General features: G+C 30.8%; 1 protein-coding gene across 7 annotated transcripts in view; it reads right to left on the bottom strand.

Moving 5' to 3' along the window:
* Ptpmeg (protein tyrosine phosphatase Meg) overlaps positions 1 to 21,082 on the bottom strand; it is a 171,457-nt gene that overhangs the window by 81,427 nt on the left and 68,948 nt on the right. For 3 of the 7 annotated variants that reach the window (XR_013028708.1, XR_013028709.1, XM_076503285.1), the window contains 6 exons: positions 20,951 to 21,071; positions 20,640 to 20,733; positions 8,538 to 8,626; positions 6,855 to 6,918; positions 4,334 to 4,497; positions 2,734 to 2,802 (listed from right to left, as the gene is read on the bottom strand). Coding sequence is in view for 3 of the 7 variants with exons in the window: in XM_076503285.1 (XP_076359400.1) it covers positions 2,734 to 2,802; positions 4,334 to 4,497; positions 6,855 to 6,918; positions 8,538 to 8,626; positions 20,640 to 20,733; positions 20,951 to 21,071 (601 nt within the window). In the remaining 4 variants the exon portion in view is untranslated. The remainder of the gene's footprint in view (positions 1 to 2,733; positions 2,803 to 4,333; positions 4,498 to 6,854; positions 6,919 to 8,537; positions 8,627 to 20,639; positions 20,734 to 20,950; positions 21,072 to 21,082) is intronic. The other 4 variants (XR_013028710.1, XM_076503286.1, XM_076503287.1 and 1 more) reach the window with 2 other exon arrangements.

Here is a 21,082-nt window from a genome sequence, read left to right as displayed (position 1 = left end):
CAGATATGGTCATTCCACTGTTTCATCTCTGTTGTTATTTCAGTCTCTTTCTATTTTTATTTCGTTTGTTGTTGCTGATGTTTTTTTTCTTCTTCTCAGCAAAAGTTTCCTAACAACAACACATCCACCAAGACCATTCTGAGATAAAATGTATCCTGGAAAAACATCTACACCTGATAAAATAACAATATTCTGTATACCAATTAGTGAAAAACCACAGTAAAGGTAAACTGTCAGAATCCTGATATTAGAGAAATTAGTTTCAACACACTTGTATATATTCTTCAGCCTCACATTTTCTTCTGGAAGGAAAAAGAAAGGTAGACAAAGTCTTACATGATCTCTGATCTTAAGGACACAGGAAGTCAGAACACTGTTACATTTAAAGCAACCTTGGGAGGTGTTGAACTTAGGCAGGCTTTTGATTAAACAACTATTTTCTGTGCGACCAAACAACAGAAATGATTTTGAAAGTGTTTTCAACAACCTCAATCAACTTCCCCCAACTATCAAGTTTAAAGTTGAAGGGGAAAAGAAAGACCAATTTCCTTTCTTAGATATTTTGATAAGCAGAAAAAAACAAACAAAAACTAATCTTCTCAGAGGAAGAGGATAAGAAAACAAGAGATGAAACCAGTCTTAATGAAAACAGTGAAAGTCAGTGCTGAGGGGTGGGGTAACAGGAGATCAAAGGAGAGAAAGTTTGACATTTAGCAGCGTGGTGCCTTGAAATCACTGATGTAGCATTTTGACTCTGGAGAATGTTACAAGCTATCAGAATAGCCACAGAAAAAATGTAGAAATAAACCATGAGTAAGAATCTGAAGAATCCACCTGTCAGCTGATAAATATGTTTGTAAGTGCAAAGGACGTGTGCCCCACAGGTTTCAAATTAACCAGCTGGTCATTGGAAATTAGGTTTACAAGTTTCATATCCTGGAGACCAGGACAGAAATGCAAGTAGAAGAAGGTGGATAGCAATAAATACAGGTGGTAGGTGGGATCTAGACAATCAGGAAAGCAAATAAGTTAGGTAGGACTGGAAGTAGAATATTTCATCTCATTATTCCTTACCAAAATCTACAGACAGATAAATGGGCAAGGAAAGGATAATGGAGAAAAGTGGATGAGACAGAAATTTTTGGAGAGGAAGATATCCCTTCCCAATACAGGTTCCAACAACAATAGAACTGGGTAACAAGGGAAAGAGAAGAGGTAGGTAGGTCATCTGTACATCTGTTTATGTTTCTTCATTATACTGCACTGCACATTAATGATTCTAGTTAGTATACAACAGAGAAAATGTACAATGTAAAATAAATATTTACCTTAAAAAGCTTTTGATACTCATTTAGGATGTTTTAGAGATTATGCAAATGGAATGTGAAAACTATGCATCTTTATAATCCACATAAAATCACCTTGGAGGTGAACTATTCAGAGTCCAAGTGTAGATAACTACTTTAAAAAAAACAATTAGTATTAGAAAACTGTTGGTTTGTTCTGTTTTTCTAACTACATACTTTTAGGAAAGTTATTGTCAAATTTCAAACAATTTCATTCTCTAGTTTTATTTTGGGAATGAAATATAAGAATAGTGATGTTAGATCATATGCATTTTATGGCACAGTAGACATAGGGTTAAAGAAATTCCAATAGCCACTGTTGTAGTATTTTCTGTGTCAGGATATTCTTCACTCATACCAGAAGTAGTACAATTCACACAAAGGACAAGTTAACTCAAGTTTAGAAAAATTGTAAATATCTGTAAAATTGAACACATCTGTGCACAGTGATTATTGCACACTGCAAATGCATACAGGGAGTTACTATGTATGGCTTTTGTCACATGATGATGTCCACATGCAATGAAGGAAATTCATGTGAAATTATATGAAATTAAGTGGGAGTTTTCACAAGGCGAGTGATACGCAAATCTCTCTGGCATAATGTACAAACACACAGAGAAGATAGCAAAACTGTGTGCAAAAGTAACATATCATCTCAGGACTGAAATTTTGTATTTTTTTTACTACATAGAAATAAAATGAATTAATATGGTATCAGTTCATAAGCCTACTAAAAACCTCGAACTGCATCATCAAAACCCAGATGCTGGATTTTGTTGGATGTTGGTGCAGGGCAATAATCTCATGATGGCTCAACTTGAGCTAGTGCAATACATGTAGGAAGGTGAGTTATTCAAGATTATAGGAATGTCCAGATATTGAAACTGCAGTGCACTAGATAAAAACTCCTTTTGATGCAGAGACAGAAGTGAAACATCTTACTTTGCTAGAAATGAGCATGGGAATTATGAAGCTACTGTGATTAATGACCACATGAAGCTACTGTGATTAATAACCACATGAAGCTACTGTGATTAATAACCACATGAAGCTACTGTGATTGATAACCATATGAAGGTACTGTGATTAATAACCATATGAAGCTACTGTGATTAATAACCATATGAAGCTACTGTGATTAATCACCATATGAAGCTACTAGGATTAATAATCACATGAAGTTACTGTGATTAATAATCACATGAAGTTACTGTGATTAATAATCAAATTCAGTTTAAAAATTATTTTATTTTGCTACAACCAAACTTTTTCCAAAAGATAATGGACAAGAAACTCGCTTTAATGGAAAATAAAGACAAAAAGCACATAAATGTATTTTTCCTATCTATTTCTTACTCACTAATAAACGTTTCCCTGTACTCACCTAATGAAAGTTCTCTCTGTCCGGGCCCTCCTCTTCCCCTCTTCTAAGGTTTGGTATTCTGTTCTTCCACTATAAAGTACAGTCATTCATTATGTACTGGTTTAAAAATTAAAGGCCTAAAGCCATAAGTTACTAAATTTAACAGATAACAATCTATCAACACAAAAGGGAACCTATACCTAGTAGAGAAAAGGCTAAACTGATTTTAAACATTTGCTTTGTCAAATATTTCATATGGATTGTATCCTATCACTGATAAACATTTTAAACAACAGACTTCATATAAATATGATATTAAATTCTACATAAACAGCTACTGCATTTATTCATCAACAGTGAAACATTCCATTTATAACCAATTACATGCGTCAAAGGAGCTTAGTTTTTAGAATACATGAAGCACAAAAAACAACTGCAAATAACCTTTACTATTATGCTTTTAATCTTCAGTTGGCTCAAGATAATTTGGATGTTACCCATATTTAAAAAAATGTTTGCAGAAGTTAATTTGGGAAGCTATTTTTCTCTGTATTTTCAATTATTTCACAAAATTAATTTGCTTGCTAGACTGCACTGAAAATGCCATTTGTGTCTATCTACTAGATTTGTCATGAGTTAGGTATCACAAATTTCAGATTAAGCATTTGAATTCTTTACTGTAGTTTCAACGAAATAACACATAACACTTATAAATCCAGATATGGTTTTATTTACTGAGTATACTATATGCAGAAGTATTTAAGTCAACATAAAAACAAAACTGTTGTATCATTAATATATAAGTATAGACTATCAAAAAGATAAACAACCAGAGTTGTATTACATCATTCCTGAAAAAAAAAAAAGCTTCATACAGAAGGGGTGAATCATAAAATATGACAACTGCATGTTGCAAATTTTACTGATCTATAAAGCTGATAAAAATGATGCTTTTCTTAACTGTACATGATCACTGATCCTTCATGTGCATCAAAACTGATCAAGAACAAGAAAATAAGAGAGCAGAAAAAAATTTTTAATATAAAATGTTATACCAGTCAGTTATTAATAAACTTACAAATGTTTTATTCTTTTAGGTATTAAACATGTTCTGAGAGAATGGTTTCATGCTATATAAATATACTGTAGTAAGTGCAACTACCACAAAAGATTTGTTGCTATATTAATGGCACATAACCTTTAGATTACTTAACATTTGTGGTTTTACTGTTTATATATGATACGATTCGTAAAACGTATTCTTTATTTACATAAGATACTGCAAGTTTACGCAAGAAATTCATTTTGCCTCACATGCCGATTATCTTTAAATGTTTTGTATTGACACTGCAATTTTCATTAAGAACCCTACTTTGCAAAGAAAACCTACTTCATTAGTTAAGATAATAAAATATATTTATTTGTTCTAGCAGACCTATAGATATGAAGTAGATTTATACAATATATTTTTAAAATTTGTATTCTGATTATTATTGGATCAATGCACTGTGTGTAAACATACCCATTATAAGTAATGAAATATATTTTTATAAACTAACACAATAAAAATTTCTTATCATTTGAAAGAACAAAATTTAAAAGTCTCAAAACAACTTCTCACCTGTACCTAAACCTGGAGCCCAGGGTGAAAAAAAAGCGACGAGGTGGGGCACGAGGAGTGTGCAAGCGAAAAAAGGTGTGATATTCCACACAAGACTTCCACAAGTTCTTACATGAGCGATAACTCAGCAGATTAAATCCTATTAAACTATCATAGTTTTCCATCTACAAAATATCAACATAGTGCAAAACTCACTACTCGGTTTAATAATTCACTATTATACTAAAATCTCTTTGTTAACATTCGTCTCTTCACTTTCCATAATAATAACTATTTCATATTGATTTAGACATTTACTCTTACAGTAAAAACACATGACTAACACTTTTAACTTCACTATCCACTGTCATACGTAGCAATTCTCACTTAGTGTTAGTTCAATCTTTTGATATTGTAGTAACAAACTCTCAGTTAACACTTTCTCAAAGTCAGACACAATACGCACCTGGTGTCAGTTCAAGTTAAATCATTCATTACTTTAATTAAAACTCTCAGTTGACACTTTCTCAAAGTCAGACACAACAATACGCACCTGGTGTTAGTTCAAGTTAAATCATTCATTACTTTAATTAAAACTCTCAGTTGACACTTTCTCAAAGTCAGACACAACAATACGCACCTGGTGTTAGTTCAAGTTAAATCATTCATTACTTTAATTAAAACTCTCAGTTGACACTTTCTCAAAGTCAGACACAACAATACGCACCTGGTGTTAGTTCAAGTTAAATCATTCATTACTTTAATTAAAACTCTCAGTTGACACTTTCTCAAAGTCAGACACAACAATACGCACCTGGTGTTAGTTCAAGTTAAATCATTCATTACTTTAATTAAAACTCTCAGTTGACAATTTTCAGTCATACATAACAATTCCCAATAGATACTGAGTCCATCATTTATTGTTCTATTTGAAAGTTTTTAGCTTTACTTGATGCAAATTGAATCATTTATTTTTACAGTGAAAAACTCTCACCTAACACTTTAATCATAATCATTTATATCAATTACTAATTGGTATTATTTCAACAATTCATTGTTGAAATGAAATACTCTTAGCTTACATTTTACATTTCACTTAAGTATTTCAAAATTCTAACCACCTACAATTCTTAGTAAGAATTATACCTTTTAAGCTTATGTATTTCTCATTTATTTAAGATACATATTAACTGCTTTTCTTTCACCTAAATGTAAGCATTTTTAAACTTCCTTAGCACTTGTGTAATGTTCAGTGTTAAAAAACTAAACTTTTTTTAAAAACAATTTTATACAAAATTCTAAAAATATAAAAATGTCCTGTCTCATAATTACAATAAAATACAAGTAATTTATTATACAGGATTAAAATCTGTAAAAATTAGAAAACAGTCTCATTTACTGTACATGTTTTGATGATCATCAGGAGTGTAATGTTTTGCAAAAAATAACCCTTGTTTATGCAAGTACGAGTTGACCAATTTACATATTAAAAATTGGTTTGTTCTCAATTTTGCACAAAGCTACTTGAGGGCTATCTGTGCTAGCTGTCCCTAATTTAGCAGTGTAAGGCTAGAGAGAAGGCAGCTTGTCATCACCATCTACTGCCAACTCTTGGGCTACTCTTTTACTAACAAATAGTGAGATTGACAGTCACATTATAACATCCCCATGGCTGAAAGAGTGAGCATGTTTGGTGTGACAGGGATTTGTACTCACGACCCTCAGGTTATGAGTCGAGTGCCTTAACCACCTCGCCATGCCAGACCACATAAAGAATTTGATGCCATCTACCTAACCGAAATGTTGTTAGTAGGTGGCGTTAAATTCTTTAATATACAAAAATAACCCTTATTTATATAATTACCATAAATATAACTGCAAAAATTTCATATAAATAAGGGTTATTTTTGCAAACATTACACTCCCGAGGTTGATACACTCATACAAATTGAAACACATATGAGATTGTTTTTCAGTCTCATCAGGTTTTTACTGATTTATACCCTGTACACTAATTTATTTTAATGTAATTTTAAGATTGTAAATTGTCTTATTTTTAAAATTGTGTATAAAATAATCCTTGTTATTTAAAAAGTCGAGTTTACATATATAAACCACTGAAACCTTAAAAGCATATTGTTTATTTCTACTATTATGTAAAAATATTGCTTTTAACTACATGTACATAATGGTACCTCTCTTTACTTCCATAAACACCAAAGCCTACACCTTGGTACCTCTCTTTACTTCCACGAACACCAAAGCCTACACCTTGGTACCTCTCTTTACTTCCATGAACACCAAAGCCTACACCTTGGTACCTCTCTTTACTTCCATGAACACCAAAGCCTACATCTTGGTACCTCTCTTTTCTTCCATGAACATCAAAACCTACATCTTGGTATCTCTCTTTACTTCCATGAACACCAAAGCCTACACCTTGGTATCTCTCTTTACTTCCATGAACACCAAAGCCTACACCTACTGCTCCTCTTCTTAACTATATGATTTTCTATTTTATAACACAAATGTTTACACTTACCCCTTCTTTTCTTAACTGTATAAAAAACTGCTTCCTTTTGAAAGATATTTTTACGATTTTGGCCCTAATAACATGAAAAAATGTAAAAAATGCAATTCTTAAATCAACAGATGTCATGATTTGTAAAAAAACCAAAAAACACATCACCAAAACAAGTTATCCAAGTATACTATTTTATAGTAAACACTTAAAAATGATATCAACCCTGTAAAATATACAGAAGTTTACAGATTTTAAAATTTCATTTACTATAAAATAAATTAATAACAATAATCACACAAGTTCAATAAGCATGTTTTTATAACATACTATTGAAAGCAACATTAACTCCAGAAATATTTGCAAAGATTCACTTGATTTAGATGAATTTAAAGATAGAACGTGGAAAGCTTTGTTTCTTCAGTTAGAAATTATTCTCAAGATGTCACTTGCTTCTGTAGAAAAATGTTTAAAACACTGGCATTTTTAGGCTCTTGGTATCAAACTGTGGAAATTATTCTTAAATAAGTAATTTTTCCAATGAATACTAATGAAATAATTTGCAAAACTCATTTTTTTTTAAATACTCAAATAACTTCTCACTGAATAAGTTAGTTATTTTCCAATTTTATCACAAAGAACCAATTTAAAACTACAATTGCTTTTTAATATCAAAGCAATGTGATCTAAATTGTATGTGTGTGTATTTTGGAGGATTTCATTCTGCCACACAATTTTTTAACATTTTATCATAACAAACTTTTTCATAAAAACAAAACAAACTTATTTGTAGAAGAGATGTAGAATATGTGACATAACCAAAAGCTTCTATCACTTTAACTGGTCTTAAAGTAACAATGACTGTCACTGTATTTTTTAAACACTTGATTCATTAAGATTAAAATACCAGAGTGGTAGGTTCCTGTGTGAAACATTTAGCTATTGGTAAGGTTTAACTGATAACTTCAGAAACAGATATTATATTAAAGTTCTGAAATTGAAAAGCAGAAAACATGTGGATTGTTTTTAATTTAGGTTAGTATTTGATAACAATCAGAGTTTGCTTTTCCACAACAATGGTGACTACCCAAGTTGCATACTATATGTATAATGTTTAATGCTCAACATAAATTCAAAAATGAGAAAGCTGGGTCTGACAATCACTTAAACTGATACACATCAACAGCAACAACAAAATATTTGTAGCAAATTTAAAATATTGATTAAATGGAAACAGATATTGTAGCTGTATTTCTCAAAGTTTACAATAAATTTCTATGCACACAGTATTTGTAACTTACAAGTGTGTGTTTGTACTTGTGTTAGGCATTAGCATTCAGAAAACAGTAGAGTTCCAAATATTCTTTTGCATGTTATAATTCAAGAATGGTAAAATTCAATGAATTTCAATGAAAAGTAACTTCAGTCTACACACTGCAGATCAACAAAAGCACCACAATACATTGGTTTGCAATTAAGTTTCACCCTGCTCTTTTTACTTAAAATCACCATCATAAACTGTTATGTTACTTTCATATAATATATACTAATATGAACTTTTAAGCATCCAATATTTCATTAAACAGAATATTTTCTTTTCTGTTAAGGACATGCAAGTGAAATATTTAAATGCTAGCAGTAAAATAACTTCCACATATTAATATGTTCAACATGTTACAAAAAGAGCACAGTTCAATCACTTACCATGAGAAAGTATTGATTTTAATATTGTTCTGAAAGACTACTAGTCCAACTGAAGTAACACCCAACTGAATTTCTGCATTGGTTGAATCCTGTAAGAGAGTCAATGTATTATGGCAGATTAAACTTTAACTAAATAAAAACAGGTCTTACAAAAATTACATTTGTATCTTTTGGATAACACAGTGTTTACACCATTATCGTGTAGTGCCAAATTAATTTGGTTGTCAAGATCACAGTGAACAGAATCCTGTCACCAAATCTACATTCATGATTAAACTTAATGTCTGAAAGTGATGTAATTCTTATCAACAATGAATGATTCTGCCTTAAGGACTGAACTGTTGTTGGCAGTCATTTCAGCCCAGCCAGTAGTGATTAAATTGTTACAACAGTGCTGTTACCTTTAGTGACTGAGTTAATGTTGACAGTAATTAAACTGCTAATGATTTTACCCTATGAATAAATAATCATCGACAGTGATGTTGTGCTAGTGACTAATTCTGTCAACACTGATTTAATCTAAAAATTAAACTGCTTCTGCCAGCAGTATTATTCAAGTGTTGTATACAGTGATTTTATCACATTGTGTACTGTTGTATACAGTGATTTTATCCAAATGACTAAATTGGTGATGGCGATGGTATTATCCTAATCAATAGACTGATTTATCCAGTAGTATAAATCTAACAAAATGACTAAAACTGAGGGAGATAAAAACAAACAGGACAGGCATATGTTTACAGTATTAATAATTTATTGAATTAGCAGCTATTTTCAGTGACAGAAAATACAGTACAAATAAAACAGAATAACAATAATGCAAAAATGCTTTTAACATTATTACTATTCTAGTGAAAGAATAACTGAATAATCATAGTGAATACACAGACTTGACAGCAGTAAAAAAAACCCAACCAACAGATTGCTTGTAATGCTGGAGTTTAGCTAGAGAACAGGCTAGTGTCCTCTGGTTGACATTTAAAGAATATGTACATAAACTGGAGGATCTGTCACCATCAGGCACAAGTAGTTTATCTGGACACAGTAATGTTATTTACAGTACTAAATAAAGAAGCAATATGACCACAAGTAGCTTATCTAGACACAGTAATGTTATTTACAGTACTAAATAAAGAAGCAATATGACCACAAGTAGTTTATCTAGACACAGTAATGTTATTTACAGTACTAAATAAAGAAGCGATATGACCACAAGTAGTTTATCTAAACACAGTAATGTTATTTACAGTACTAAATAAAGAAGTGATATGACCACAAGTAGTTTATCTGGACACAGTAATGTTATTTACAGTACTAAATAAAGAAGCAATATGACCACAAGTAGTTTATCTAAACACAGTAATGTTATTTACAGTACTAAATAAAGAAGCAATATGACCACAAGTAGTTTATCTGGACACAGTAATGTTATTTACAGTACTAAATAAAGAAGCGATATGACCACAAGTAGTTTATCTGGACACAGTAATGTTATTTACAGTACTAAATAAAGAAGCAATATGACCACAAGTAGTTTATCTAAACACAGTAATGTTATTTACAGTACTAAATAAAGAAGTGATATGACCACAAGTAGTATATCTAGACACAGTAATGTTATTTACAGTACTAAATAAAGAAGCGATATGACCACAAGTAGTTTATCTAGACACAGTAATGTTATTTACAGTACTAAATAAAGAAGTGATATGACAACAAGTAGTTTATCTAGACACAGTAATGTTATTTACAGTACTAAATAAAGAGGCGATATGACCACAAGTAGTTTATCTAGACACAGTAATGTTATTTACAGTACTAAATAAAGAAGTGATATGACCACAAGTAGTTTATCTAAACACAGTAATGTTATTTACAGTACTAAATAAAGAAGCAATATGACCACAAGTAGTTTATCTAAACACAGTAATGTTATTTACAGTACTAAATAAAGAAGTGATATGACCACAAGTAGTTTATCTGGACACAGTAATGTTATTTACAGTACTAAATAAAGAAGTGATATGACCACAAGTAGTTTATCTGGACACAGTAATGTTATTTACAGTACTAAATAAAGAAGCAATATGACCACAAGTAGTTTATCTGGACACAGTAATGTTATTTACGGTACTAAATAAAGAAGCAATATGACCACAAGTAGTTTATCTGGACACAGTAATGTTATTTACAGTACTAAATAAAGAAGTGATATGACCACAAGTAGTTTATCTGGACACAGTAATGTTATTTACAGTACTAAATAAAGAAGTGATATGATCACAAGTAGTTTATTTAAGCACAGTAATGTTATTTACAGTACTAAATAAAGAAGCGATATGACCACAAGTAGTTTATCTAGACACAGTAATGTTATTTACAGTACTAAATAAAGAAGCAATATGACTAAAAACTGCTTAAGATTTTCCTTCAGAGCTGATTTACACCAACAGATGACATCAACATATGAATATGTTATACTGCAATTAGTCAATGATCCAGTGTAGAGATAGAGCCTATGTATTGATTCTTCCTATTTGAACATCTATGTTGTTATAAACTGCTCTCAACAACTGGTCATGTTACTATTTGGAATGCATACAAGCCAATGGAAACATAAAACTAGTAACAATAAAAATTGCCCCCAATAAACAGCACAGCCAGATTTGTCAATCCTCACATTTACAGAACTCTTCAGAGAATCCTTCAATAATACTTATTCTTGGTTTTATAACAATAAACCTGTATTATCTGAAGTATAAATTCTATGAATTTACAGAAATTTCAGTTGTTTTATAACTTTGTTTGCATCATTATTTATGATATATATACCTCACATGCATATTAAACATTACACAGTAAAACTAAATTTTATTGGAACTGAATTTTTATTCCAACTCTTCTTAGTTGAGTATTCTTAAGATAAAACTCTTCTTAGTTCTTAGTTGAGTATTCTAAAGATAAATGAAGTAAATCTAACAGCTTGAATTATTTTCTGATGTTTAGTTCACCAATACGGAAGCCTACAGAACTTCAAAAGCACAGAAAATATTTTACAGCCACCATTGTGACTGTGAATACAATATTCCAATATTTTAAAATGGACCTTATATATTCAGAACACTTCAAATGAATAAAGTTACCATGAATATTATATAACTGACGTTCATAAGCAGTAAAATGAAAATTAATGAGGTAAAATAATAAGCTATCTCTAAATAACAAAGCTCTAAATGGCAATCTTACATTTTATTGATGCAAAATCATATTATTATTGTGGAATACTTGAAAGCAAAGAGTACTTAACTTTCACCTAATTAAACTTTTTTAGAATATTAAAGAAAACAATCATGGCATGGGTGAACAGCCACAAGGAAGAGATAACTACTGGTCAGAAAATAGGAAGCAAAGATTAAATTATAGTTGACAAGTTAATATCAACAATGACATGAGGTAAAATAAAATAAAATAAGAGAGAAACATTCACTGCCACATTATGAAATCACTTTTCATAAACAGAGATTTGACTATTCCTCACATTTAAATATTTCATGAATGGTTATAACTATGAAAGAATTACCTATTTTTAGACCTTACGTTTCAAAGTTTTATAGTTTTACTCCAGTTGTGTCCTATTAACTATAAGGACCAGTAAATTCCTTAGACAGTTTACAAAAATTATACATAAACACTAACAAACCTTTATGTTTATACCTACACAAAAGTTTATAAGCTGATATGTAAGAAAAGTTTTGGAAAATTTGAATTCAAATTATGTTGTGATGTCAGATATTAAATTTTTATAACTTAATAAATAGTCTAGGTTATTCTACTGTCATCAACACAGATAAGCTTACACCAAAAACCTGATTTTATATTTTTAACTAATATTTGATATCATTGTTTACTTACCTTTATCAATATTTTTTTTATGCTTGTGGGTGTTTATAGATGTATGTATAATGACAAAGTTTTTTCTCACCCTATGCACCAGATAATCATTACAAAAATGTTTTTTCAAGACATATAAAAATAACCTGTTAAACATTGTTTCTTACATGTAATAATGAAGGCATACAAAGTTATAAGAAAATATGTAAGCTGATATGTTATTTATTGCTGTAATAATAGTAGATAAAAGTGCAGAACTCTTTGCAAGTTAAAAAGTTCAGACCTGACCAATGAAACTGACAACAATATTGGGCCCTGGAATGGCCAAGTGGTTAAGGCACTCGAGTCATGACCCAAGGGTCGTGGGTTCGAATCCCTTTCACACCAAGCATGCTTGCTCTTTCAGTCATAAGGGCATTATAATTTGGCAGTCAATCCCACTATTTGTTGGTAAGAGAGTAGCCCAAGAGTTGGCAGTGGGTGGTGATGACTAGTTGCCTTCCCTCTAGCCTTACACTACTAAATTAGGGACAGGTAGTGCAGATAGCCCTCATGTGGCTTTGAGTGAAATTCAAAAACAAATAAACAAAGTAAACATTTTTATCCAACTGCCATCTATGAGATTTTATGAGAACTAAGTCTCAATGCATTTTCGATGTGTATTTAAAAGTTCATCTCTCTTACAACAAATGGTTTTATTCAGTGTGATTTATTTCAAGAGTAAATTAAAATTACACCTGAAGTGGATAATCTGTAAGTTATGAGTACAACTGGTTTTTATTTTACAATATCTTGAAATTATAACAAAATTACAGGCATAAATTAAAAGAAAAAACATTTTGTTGTAAAACCAAAACAATAAAAGATTGAACAATTTAGCCATACAATTTTTATACAGCAACTGAATTTCACTTAAAAAGGTAACTTTTTAAAATTCATTTAATAAAAACCTATTACATAAGTGGCCTAATTTCAGCCTATTATTAAATCTTTAATATTTTGACTTTTCCAAGAAGTTGTAATTTGTACAACATTGTATTCAATATCAAAAACCACATATTGAACACCTTTTCAATACCTGTATGAATGTGAAAAACAAAATTAGGGTTAATAAAAGTATTTTACTGTTGGTCATCTGAATAAAGTTTTTATTTTCTAATACATATAATAAGATTTTACTGATTGCAGTGTTTAGAAACATAAGTATTTTAATTCTGTTCACCATATAAACTTGTCATAATATCAAATACATTTACTGTTTATTGGCTGAGAAGTATTCTGAATATTAAGATATTTACTGAATATTATGTTTATCATATTTATACAATGTAAGTTGGTTAACTGGCTACTTAAATTATTCCTAAATGCAGTCATGATTTTTAAATGAAAACATTACAGCCCTTGTCTGTGATAGCAAAATGTTATTTAATTATAATTTTATATCATTTATAGAAGATTACTTTGAGGTTACAGTACATTTTTAAAACAGAAATAACAACAACTTCATATTGTTATTTAGTCAACAACAGTAATTTATTCACCAAGCAATACTTGCCAGGTTAAACAAATTTATTTCAATAATATGAGAAGGTTATCACATGAACAAATGAGTAGTTTGAAATTGGCATATAAGAACTAAATACAATGTTAATATTAAATTAGAATATTGTAATGTTTGAAAAAGTTAGCATTAACACACACACATATATATACTTCTTGCTTAGTAAATACCACTAATCGTCAAGCTCTAAATTGGTTTGGTGTTTTGTAAATAGTGTGATGCCACAAGAAAATGACAACATCTGAGAAGGGTATGTAACAGCCCTTTGTGCCACAAATATTCATGCTCCTAAGTCATAAAAGGTTTGTTCACATTGTAGATTTATAATTTCCAAGATGCAAAAATCCCTTATGCTGAATGGCATTGGAGAACAAAGGAATATGAATAAACTTAGAGCATCAGGACTATTCAGTAATAATCCCACAAAATACCATACATCAGCCATAGTAGTAAGAAAAGTGAAAACTTGTTACAAGAGAATTCAAAAGTCAGTGACTGTAGCCATCCAAGTGCCACAGACAACAGCATTTAGCGTAATTAATAAGGGTCTTCCACCTGGAAACATGGCCAACAGGGTGAAGGTTCAGTTACACATTCTGTTCAAATATTGCATACCTCAGACAACAGGAAAATGAAACTTATGTCCATGACATTCAATACAAAGACACAAGTCAATTCAATGGCTGAATCACATTTGGATGATCATTTTGTCAAAACATGTTATAGAGCTTCTCACACATTCAATGTATCCAGAAAATATTAGTGCCTTGAGAAATGGCAGTTTTGAACAAAGCCTTTTGTAATGCAAATTACACTTCAGGGTTATTGTCAGTATGCACAGTCATTAGAAAGAATATTACTAGACAAGATAGTGTGGACAGTAATGACATGATGAGACTTCAAAATCTTTCTTATGTAATGTGCTGAATCTCTACATTATTGTAGTACATAATATATTGTTGCCTGTGGTGAAAGTCTCTGGGGTGTCTGTGGTGCAAAATTTAATATTTTCAGTGTTACTGACTGAAGTATTACTGAACAATCAAGATGAGGGACAAAAACAGACAGGATCTGAAAATAATAAAAATCTTTCAGGTGGTGTGGGCAGACAAATAAGTAGGGTTTTCATTGCATAATGAGCTATTTGAAAAATATTTTAATAATGTACAACTAAAATATATAAATTACTAATATATTACTTTCTGTTCTTGTTAGATAAAATACAAATATGGAACACAAAAGATCAATTCATCAGTAGGTTCTGTGTTTTTATACAACACTAGCAGTACATAAATTACCATTTCAACTCATACAAAACATATAAAAGTAAACATTCAAAGCATACAATAATGTTATTAACACTTGATAAACACTTTTCTTCGGTTTCCTGTTCCACAAAACTGTACCATACATTTTGAATAAACTACAAGTAACAAAAATAATAAATTGAAAAGGAAATTAAGCAAATTAATAAAAAGTCTCAGTCAAAATATACTGAAATAAACCAAGAGAAATTACACTATTTCACTACAACCAGCACTTGACACGCCACAAATATCTATGGTATGGCAGAAAAAAATTAATTTATTTGATGACATTGAAACCAACAATATAAAAATCTTTTTTTTCAGTCAAAATATATTACTTTGGAACACATTATTTTATAAATGTACTTCTGCTTTAACCTGACAACAATGCTCATGCATATGGTCACAACAGGCAACAATAACTGTCAATGGTCAAGAAGAGTTCTGCCAACAAATTATGCCAAGCAGTTGAATGTAATTTTAGTAATAAGAATTAATGAAGTGATTAATTAAACTATGTTATAATACTGTAGCAGTTGATAATTTAGAATACTTCTCAAACACAGTAATGTATATAGAATTATATCAGTTCTATGAGGGTTTCATACAATGCACAGAAATACTATATGTAATTCTGATTTTTCTGCCATAGCATTACTGAGTCATAAAACATGATACAAAACATATCTACTGGTATTTAACTGCTCAAGTGACAACCACTAAAAATAAACATACACATATACATCTAAATACAAGGTCTGTTCAAAAAATACGCAGACTGTTTGAATTGCACGGCTCCAGTTGGTTCCAGGGAAATCCGCTTGGTGTCGCTAGGTTCGCACAGATCAGCTGATTACGATGCCATTTCCCGATTGCAGATATCTTCATTTGTGTATTAGCTACGCGGTTTTAAGTGAAGTGCGATTTTTTCGTTTGGCGGATTTCAGAATGAACGACCTGAAGAAACAACGACTTGCTGTGATATTTTGTTAAACTTGGAAAATCTGCGACTGAAACTTTTGCTATGCTTAACATGGCTTATGAAGCGTACGGCATGTTTCAAATGGCATGAACGTTTTAAGGATGGTCGACAGTCCATTGAAGATGATGAGCGTCCTGGACGTCCTTCCACGTCAACTGACGACCCACACGTCGACAAAATCAACACACTGGTGCGGGCAAATCGACGTCTGACTGTCAGGGAGCTTGCTGAAAAGTGTGGGATATCAGTTGGATCTCGTTATGAGATTTTGACCGAAAAATTGAAGATGCACCGCGTTGCTGCGAAATTCAGCCCTCAGAACTCGTGAGTTTTTGGCCAAACACTCAATCACTGTTCTTCCCCACCCCCCCTACTCACCTGACCTTGCTCCTTGTGATTTTTTCTTGTTCCCCAAACTCAAAAGACCCTTTAAAGGAAGAAGATTTGAGACGATTCCCGAGATTAAGGCAAATGCAACGAAGGAGCTGGTGGTCATTACAAAAGAAGCGTACCAGGACTGTTTCAACAAGTGGAAACACCATTGGGATAAGTGTGTGCATTGGGAAGTAGAGTACTTTGAAGGGGTCCCAGACCTGTAACTTCTAAATAAAGTACATTTTGTTTCATGGCGTCAGTCCGCGTATTTTTTGAACAGCCCTGGTATTGTATCATTTTTGTACATAAAAGTTTTGATATATATAATGTAGATCTCTGGGTCTTTCCTGTCAGTATCACAAAGTGGCATCAGAGAGTGTCATTCAATATTCCACAATCACTAAAGTCATCAGCCTTAGATTTAAGATGTTGATACTCTTAAAAGTAAAGTAATACTAAACAAGCTCAGTATGTTTTAAAAAAATGTAATTGTAGCACATAAGTATTATTGACACATGCATTATGAGCAAGGTGAAAAATAAGTCAGTGCCTACCTTTGAGAAGTTAATACTGTTTTTATAAAAGCCACAATGAAAATGGCTACGAAAAAGGAACTTTTCTGTGCAACAGAAAATGGTAGACCAGTAACTGTGGTTTATATTGTTGACCAATAACTTTTGTTTGTATTGTTTTTAACATTTGGTTTGATAGTAGCTGAACAGTGATTTTATTCAATTGTAACTGCAGCACTAAGGCCTCTCTATAACTAAAAAACATGTACTCGACTGTTCATCAGTCCTGTATTTCCAACAAGATGAGCAGTCATTTGGAACCAAAATTTCTAGGTACTACCACTACTTACAAAATTGTTAGTTTGACCTCCTTTCTAGTATCAGCAATTTTTGTTTGCATAGTTTTTGAATTAAAGATTTACTGTCTGGAAATAATCAAAAAAGTAGTTCAGTCACAACACTAAACATATCTGCACACTATACTGCTATGGATCATGCCCAGAATAACTGATTTAATAATGTTGATTCACATATGCTTATCAGCAAAATATTATCACAGGCCTAACGTAATCATGTTGACAGAAATGTCACAAAACGTCATGTATATTGGAGAAACTGACATAAGTACCGTTATCTCATTTTACCTTACTAATATACATATAAATTACCTCTGTGATCCTTTTAGAAATTATTTCCACGCATTTCTAAAAGACTCCTACTAATGTCTTTAATCATGCATATATTAATATTTCCTGTAAGATACAAACTGTTCCAAATTACAAGCAGGAGTTTTTATAAAGCAAAAAATAAAACTGCCCAGGTAATCACTTCAATGCTATAAACAAATAAGCTGAGAACTTCACTTTCCGAACTCAAGCTTGATCAAAGTGTCTGACCATGTGACCACTTTCTTATTATTTAAAATTATTATAGTTTTGATACAACTACCTTTCTAATATAATAGATTTATCTTCACAAAGTTTGGCACACTTTCAGTAAACATTACAAGTTATTCATACATAAAAGCCAGATTTTATGTGAAGTGTTTTTATTAAACTTATAAAAGATTTGTCCATGAACATAGTATTTTATTTGAATGGTCTGAGTGAAAAGTGATTTTCATGTTGAGATAATACATTTCTTCATTTAAAAAATTCCAGGTTTCATTTGCATAATTTCTAAAACCTCCAAAGTATATTTTAAATGTTTGTTTTCAGTAAAACTATATTTTATCTGTACTTCTCTGTTTTCTAACTATTAAAACTGGTCCTTTGACAAACTTCGTAACCACCAAAAATCTAAAACCTTCAAGAATGACATCAAATTGTAACATGAGACTACATTCATTTACATGAAGTAATGTTTAATTCTTAACAGTATACATAAATTTAAACTTAAATTTCATTGTTTTATTGCCCTTTGAACTATGTCAAACTATTATTCAGACCACTATAAATTGTTAATCATGAGTAATGTGGAGCTCACATTATGCTTTCAAAATACATTACCAATGAGCTCCTCCAAGGTGCTTGCACGCATACCTCATGATTCAATATTATTACTTGTTTTACCTTATTTAACCTTAACAAACCGAAAGAGACCCCTATTTTTACAATTCTGATTACTTTTATATTAATAAATAAAGAATAAACTTGAAAAACAAAGAACCTTCTTGTTTGTGCTATCAATTGTCAATGACAACTATTATTTTACAGTTATGGTAGCAATACTTTAAATAATCCTTACTTAATTAAATGATACACCAAATGGTAGCAATACATTAAATAATTATTGCTTAATTAAATGATATACCAAATGGTAGCAAAACATTAAATAATTATTGCTTAATTAAATGATACACCAAATGGTAGCAATACATTAAATAATTCTTACTTAATTAAATGATACACCAAATGGTAGCAATACATTAAATAATCCTTACTTAATTAAATGATACACCAAAAAACATAGAATAACATGTGAAAAACAGACAATTTTCCATAATGATCACAATTTCTCTGGCTTTCCTACTGTGTGGCAAGACACATTACAAATTCATCCAAGTTAATTTATATGTTACCTGTGTGAAGAAAGCTTTTACTAAAAGAAAAGTTGACAATTCTCTTTTCAGAAAACATTGTAATATGATACATCATTTGACAAATAAAAATCTTTGTTTTATATTGGTTACATATAATAAAGAATAAAATGTAAGAAAGAGCTATTAACAAATCCTGAAACAGGATGTGACAGATGGGTGTGGGAAGACAAATCTGATTTTCTACCAGATTGTTTTGTAATCAAACAAGATTGAGGGCTATACAAATTATACTTTATCTGATCAGAACCAATTTTGTAGTGAGTAATTTATGTTAAATTTTGTACTTACTGAATGGGTGGTGAATAAATTTGAGAAGAGAATATGCCTAGAGAAGAAATGCCATATTTCTCACACTTGGGGAAATTTGGGATGTATTTAAATATTGCCTTATAAAATTATGAACTTAAAACTCATATACTATTAAGCTATGAATTATTAGCTACATCTTTATGCTATACTAACTGGTATAATATAAACAAAATGTAGTTTCATTAAACATCTCATCCACAGTAAAGGTTGACAGTGCAGACACGATTACCTGATTAACTGTATATAACATTAAAAAAAATATAAAACCATTATACACTACATGCTTTGAATATTTGACAACAAACAGATTCTGAGGAAAAACAAAATGTTTATAAATGTAGATTCCACATAAGGATGAAAGAGAATGCCATGGATAAATGATTGCAAAAGAATAAATTGCATAAACTTTTTAAAGATAAATTTACAATGTTGATGATTTAACAAGCTTGGAAGTTGTAAGCAAAAATGAAGTGAGCTGAATGTTATTTTTGATGCCACCAACTTAAAAAATTCACTTGTGGGAAGTTTAAACATTTCTATTTCAAATAAAAATTACAAATGGGAGAAGCAACAATCCAAGTTAGGGTGAACAGTATTTTTTATTACTTTATCCAAAAAATATGCTAATATGTGCAAAAAGATGAAAAATATACATTTTGGTTATGATTTTATTTTATATGCCATTTGAAAAGTATCAAATCAAGTTTTGTTAAAACTTAATGATGCCATTTGTTCTCATAAAAACATGAAATACCAGGCTGGAAAGGGTTGATTATAGAACCTGAAATTTAAGAACAAACAAAAGTTAAAGTATTTACTGATTTAAATAAATTTTCTATCCCTGTAAGTTCAAGTAAATTTCCATCAAAGTACACATGAGAAATACATGTAACCAGAAGAATATAAAAAAAAAATATTATCTATAGATAAGCTAAAACTTTACATAATCAAAAATCCTTAGTAATCAAGTTAGAGGGAATTTCACTTCTAGTATTAAGTAAAAAGCTTTAACTTCAGGGAAAAAAAAAACCTACAGAAAAAAACCAAAACCAAATTGTGCTTACCCTTACCCTTGCCCGGTGAAGATCCACACCATACATGTCGAGTCTTTTAGCATGGTCAAGATAATTAAATTCTGCATCAGCAGGAGTCTGGCCTCTTTTATTAAAAAAATAAAAACCTCTATGAAATGTATATCTGAACCATTAAAATTAATGTAAAGACACCAAAATTATTTTCACCTAACTATAAGACAAGAAAGGAAAAATGTAAGCAAACAGATAAATATTCAAGTTCAATTTTTTTTTTTTAAAGTTTCACTTTTACCAGTGAATAAACTAATTCTAAACATATAGAAAAACACTGTTAATCTTACTTGTGAAGTTTATGCAATTCTGTTATCTTCCTTTCTATGTCATCTGTTTGATTAGGTACCAAACGGAATTCATTCAGGTAGCCATGCTTATGTTCCTCAGGTATAAAGTCACCCAATTCAGCTATAAAGCAA

The sequence above is a fragment of the Tachypleus tridentatus genome, chromosome 6, assembly GCF_004210375.1.
Source record: "Tachypleus tridentatus isolate NWPU-2018 chromosome 6, ASM421037v1, whole genome shotgun sequence".
NCBI classification, from domain to species: domain Eukaryota; kingdom Metazoa; phylum Arthropoda; class Merostomata; order Xiphosura; family Limulidae; genus Tachypleus; species Tachypleus tridentatus.
Note: the sequence above shows the minus strand (reverse complement) of the source record. Positions and strands in the feature narration are given on the sequence as shown.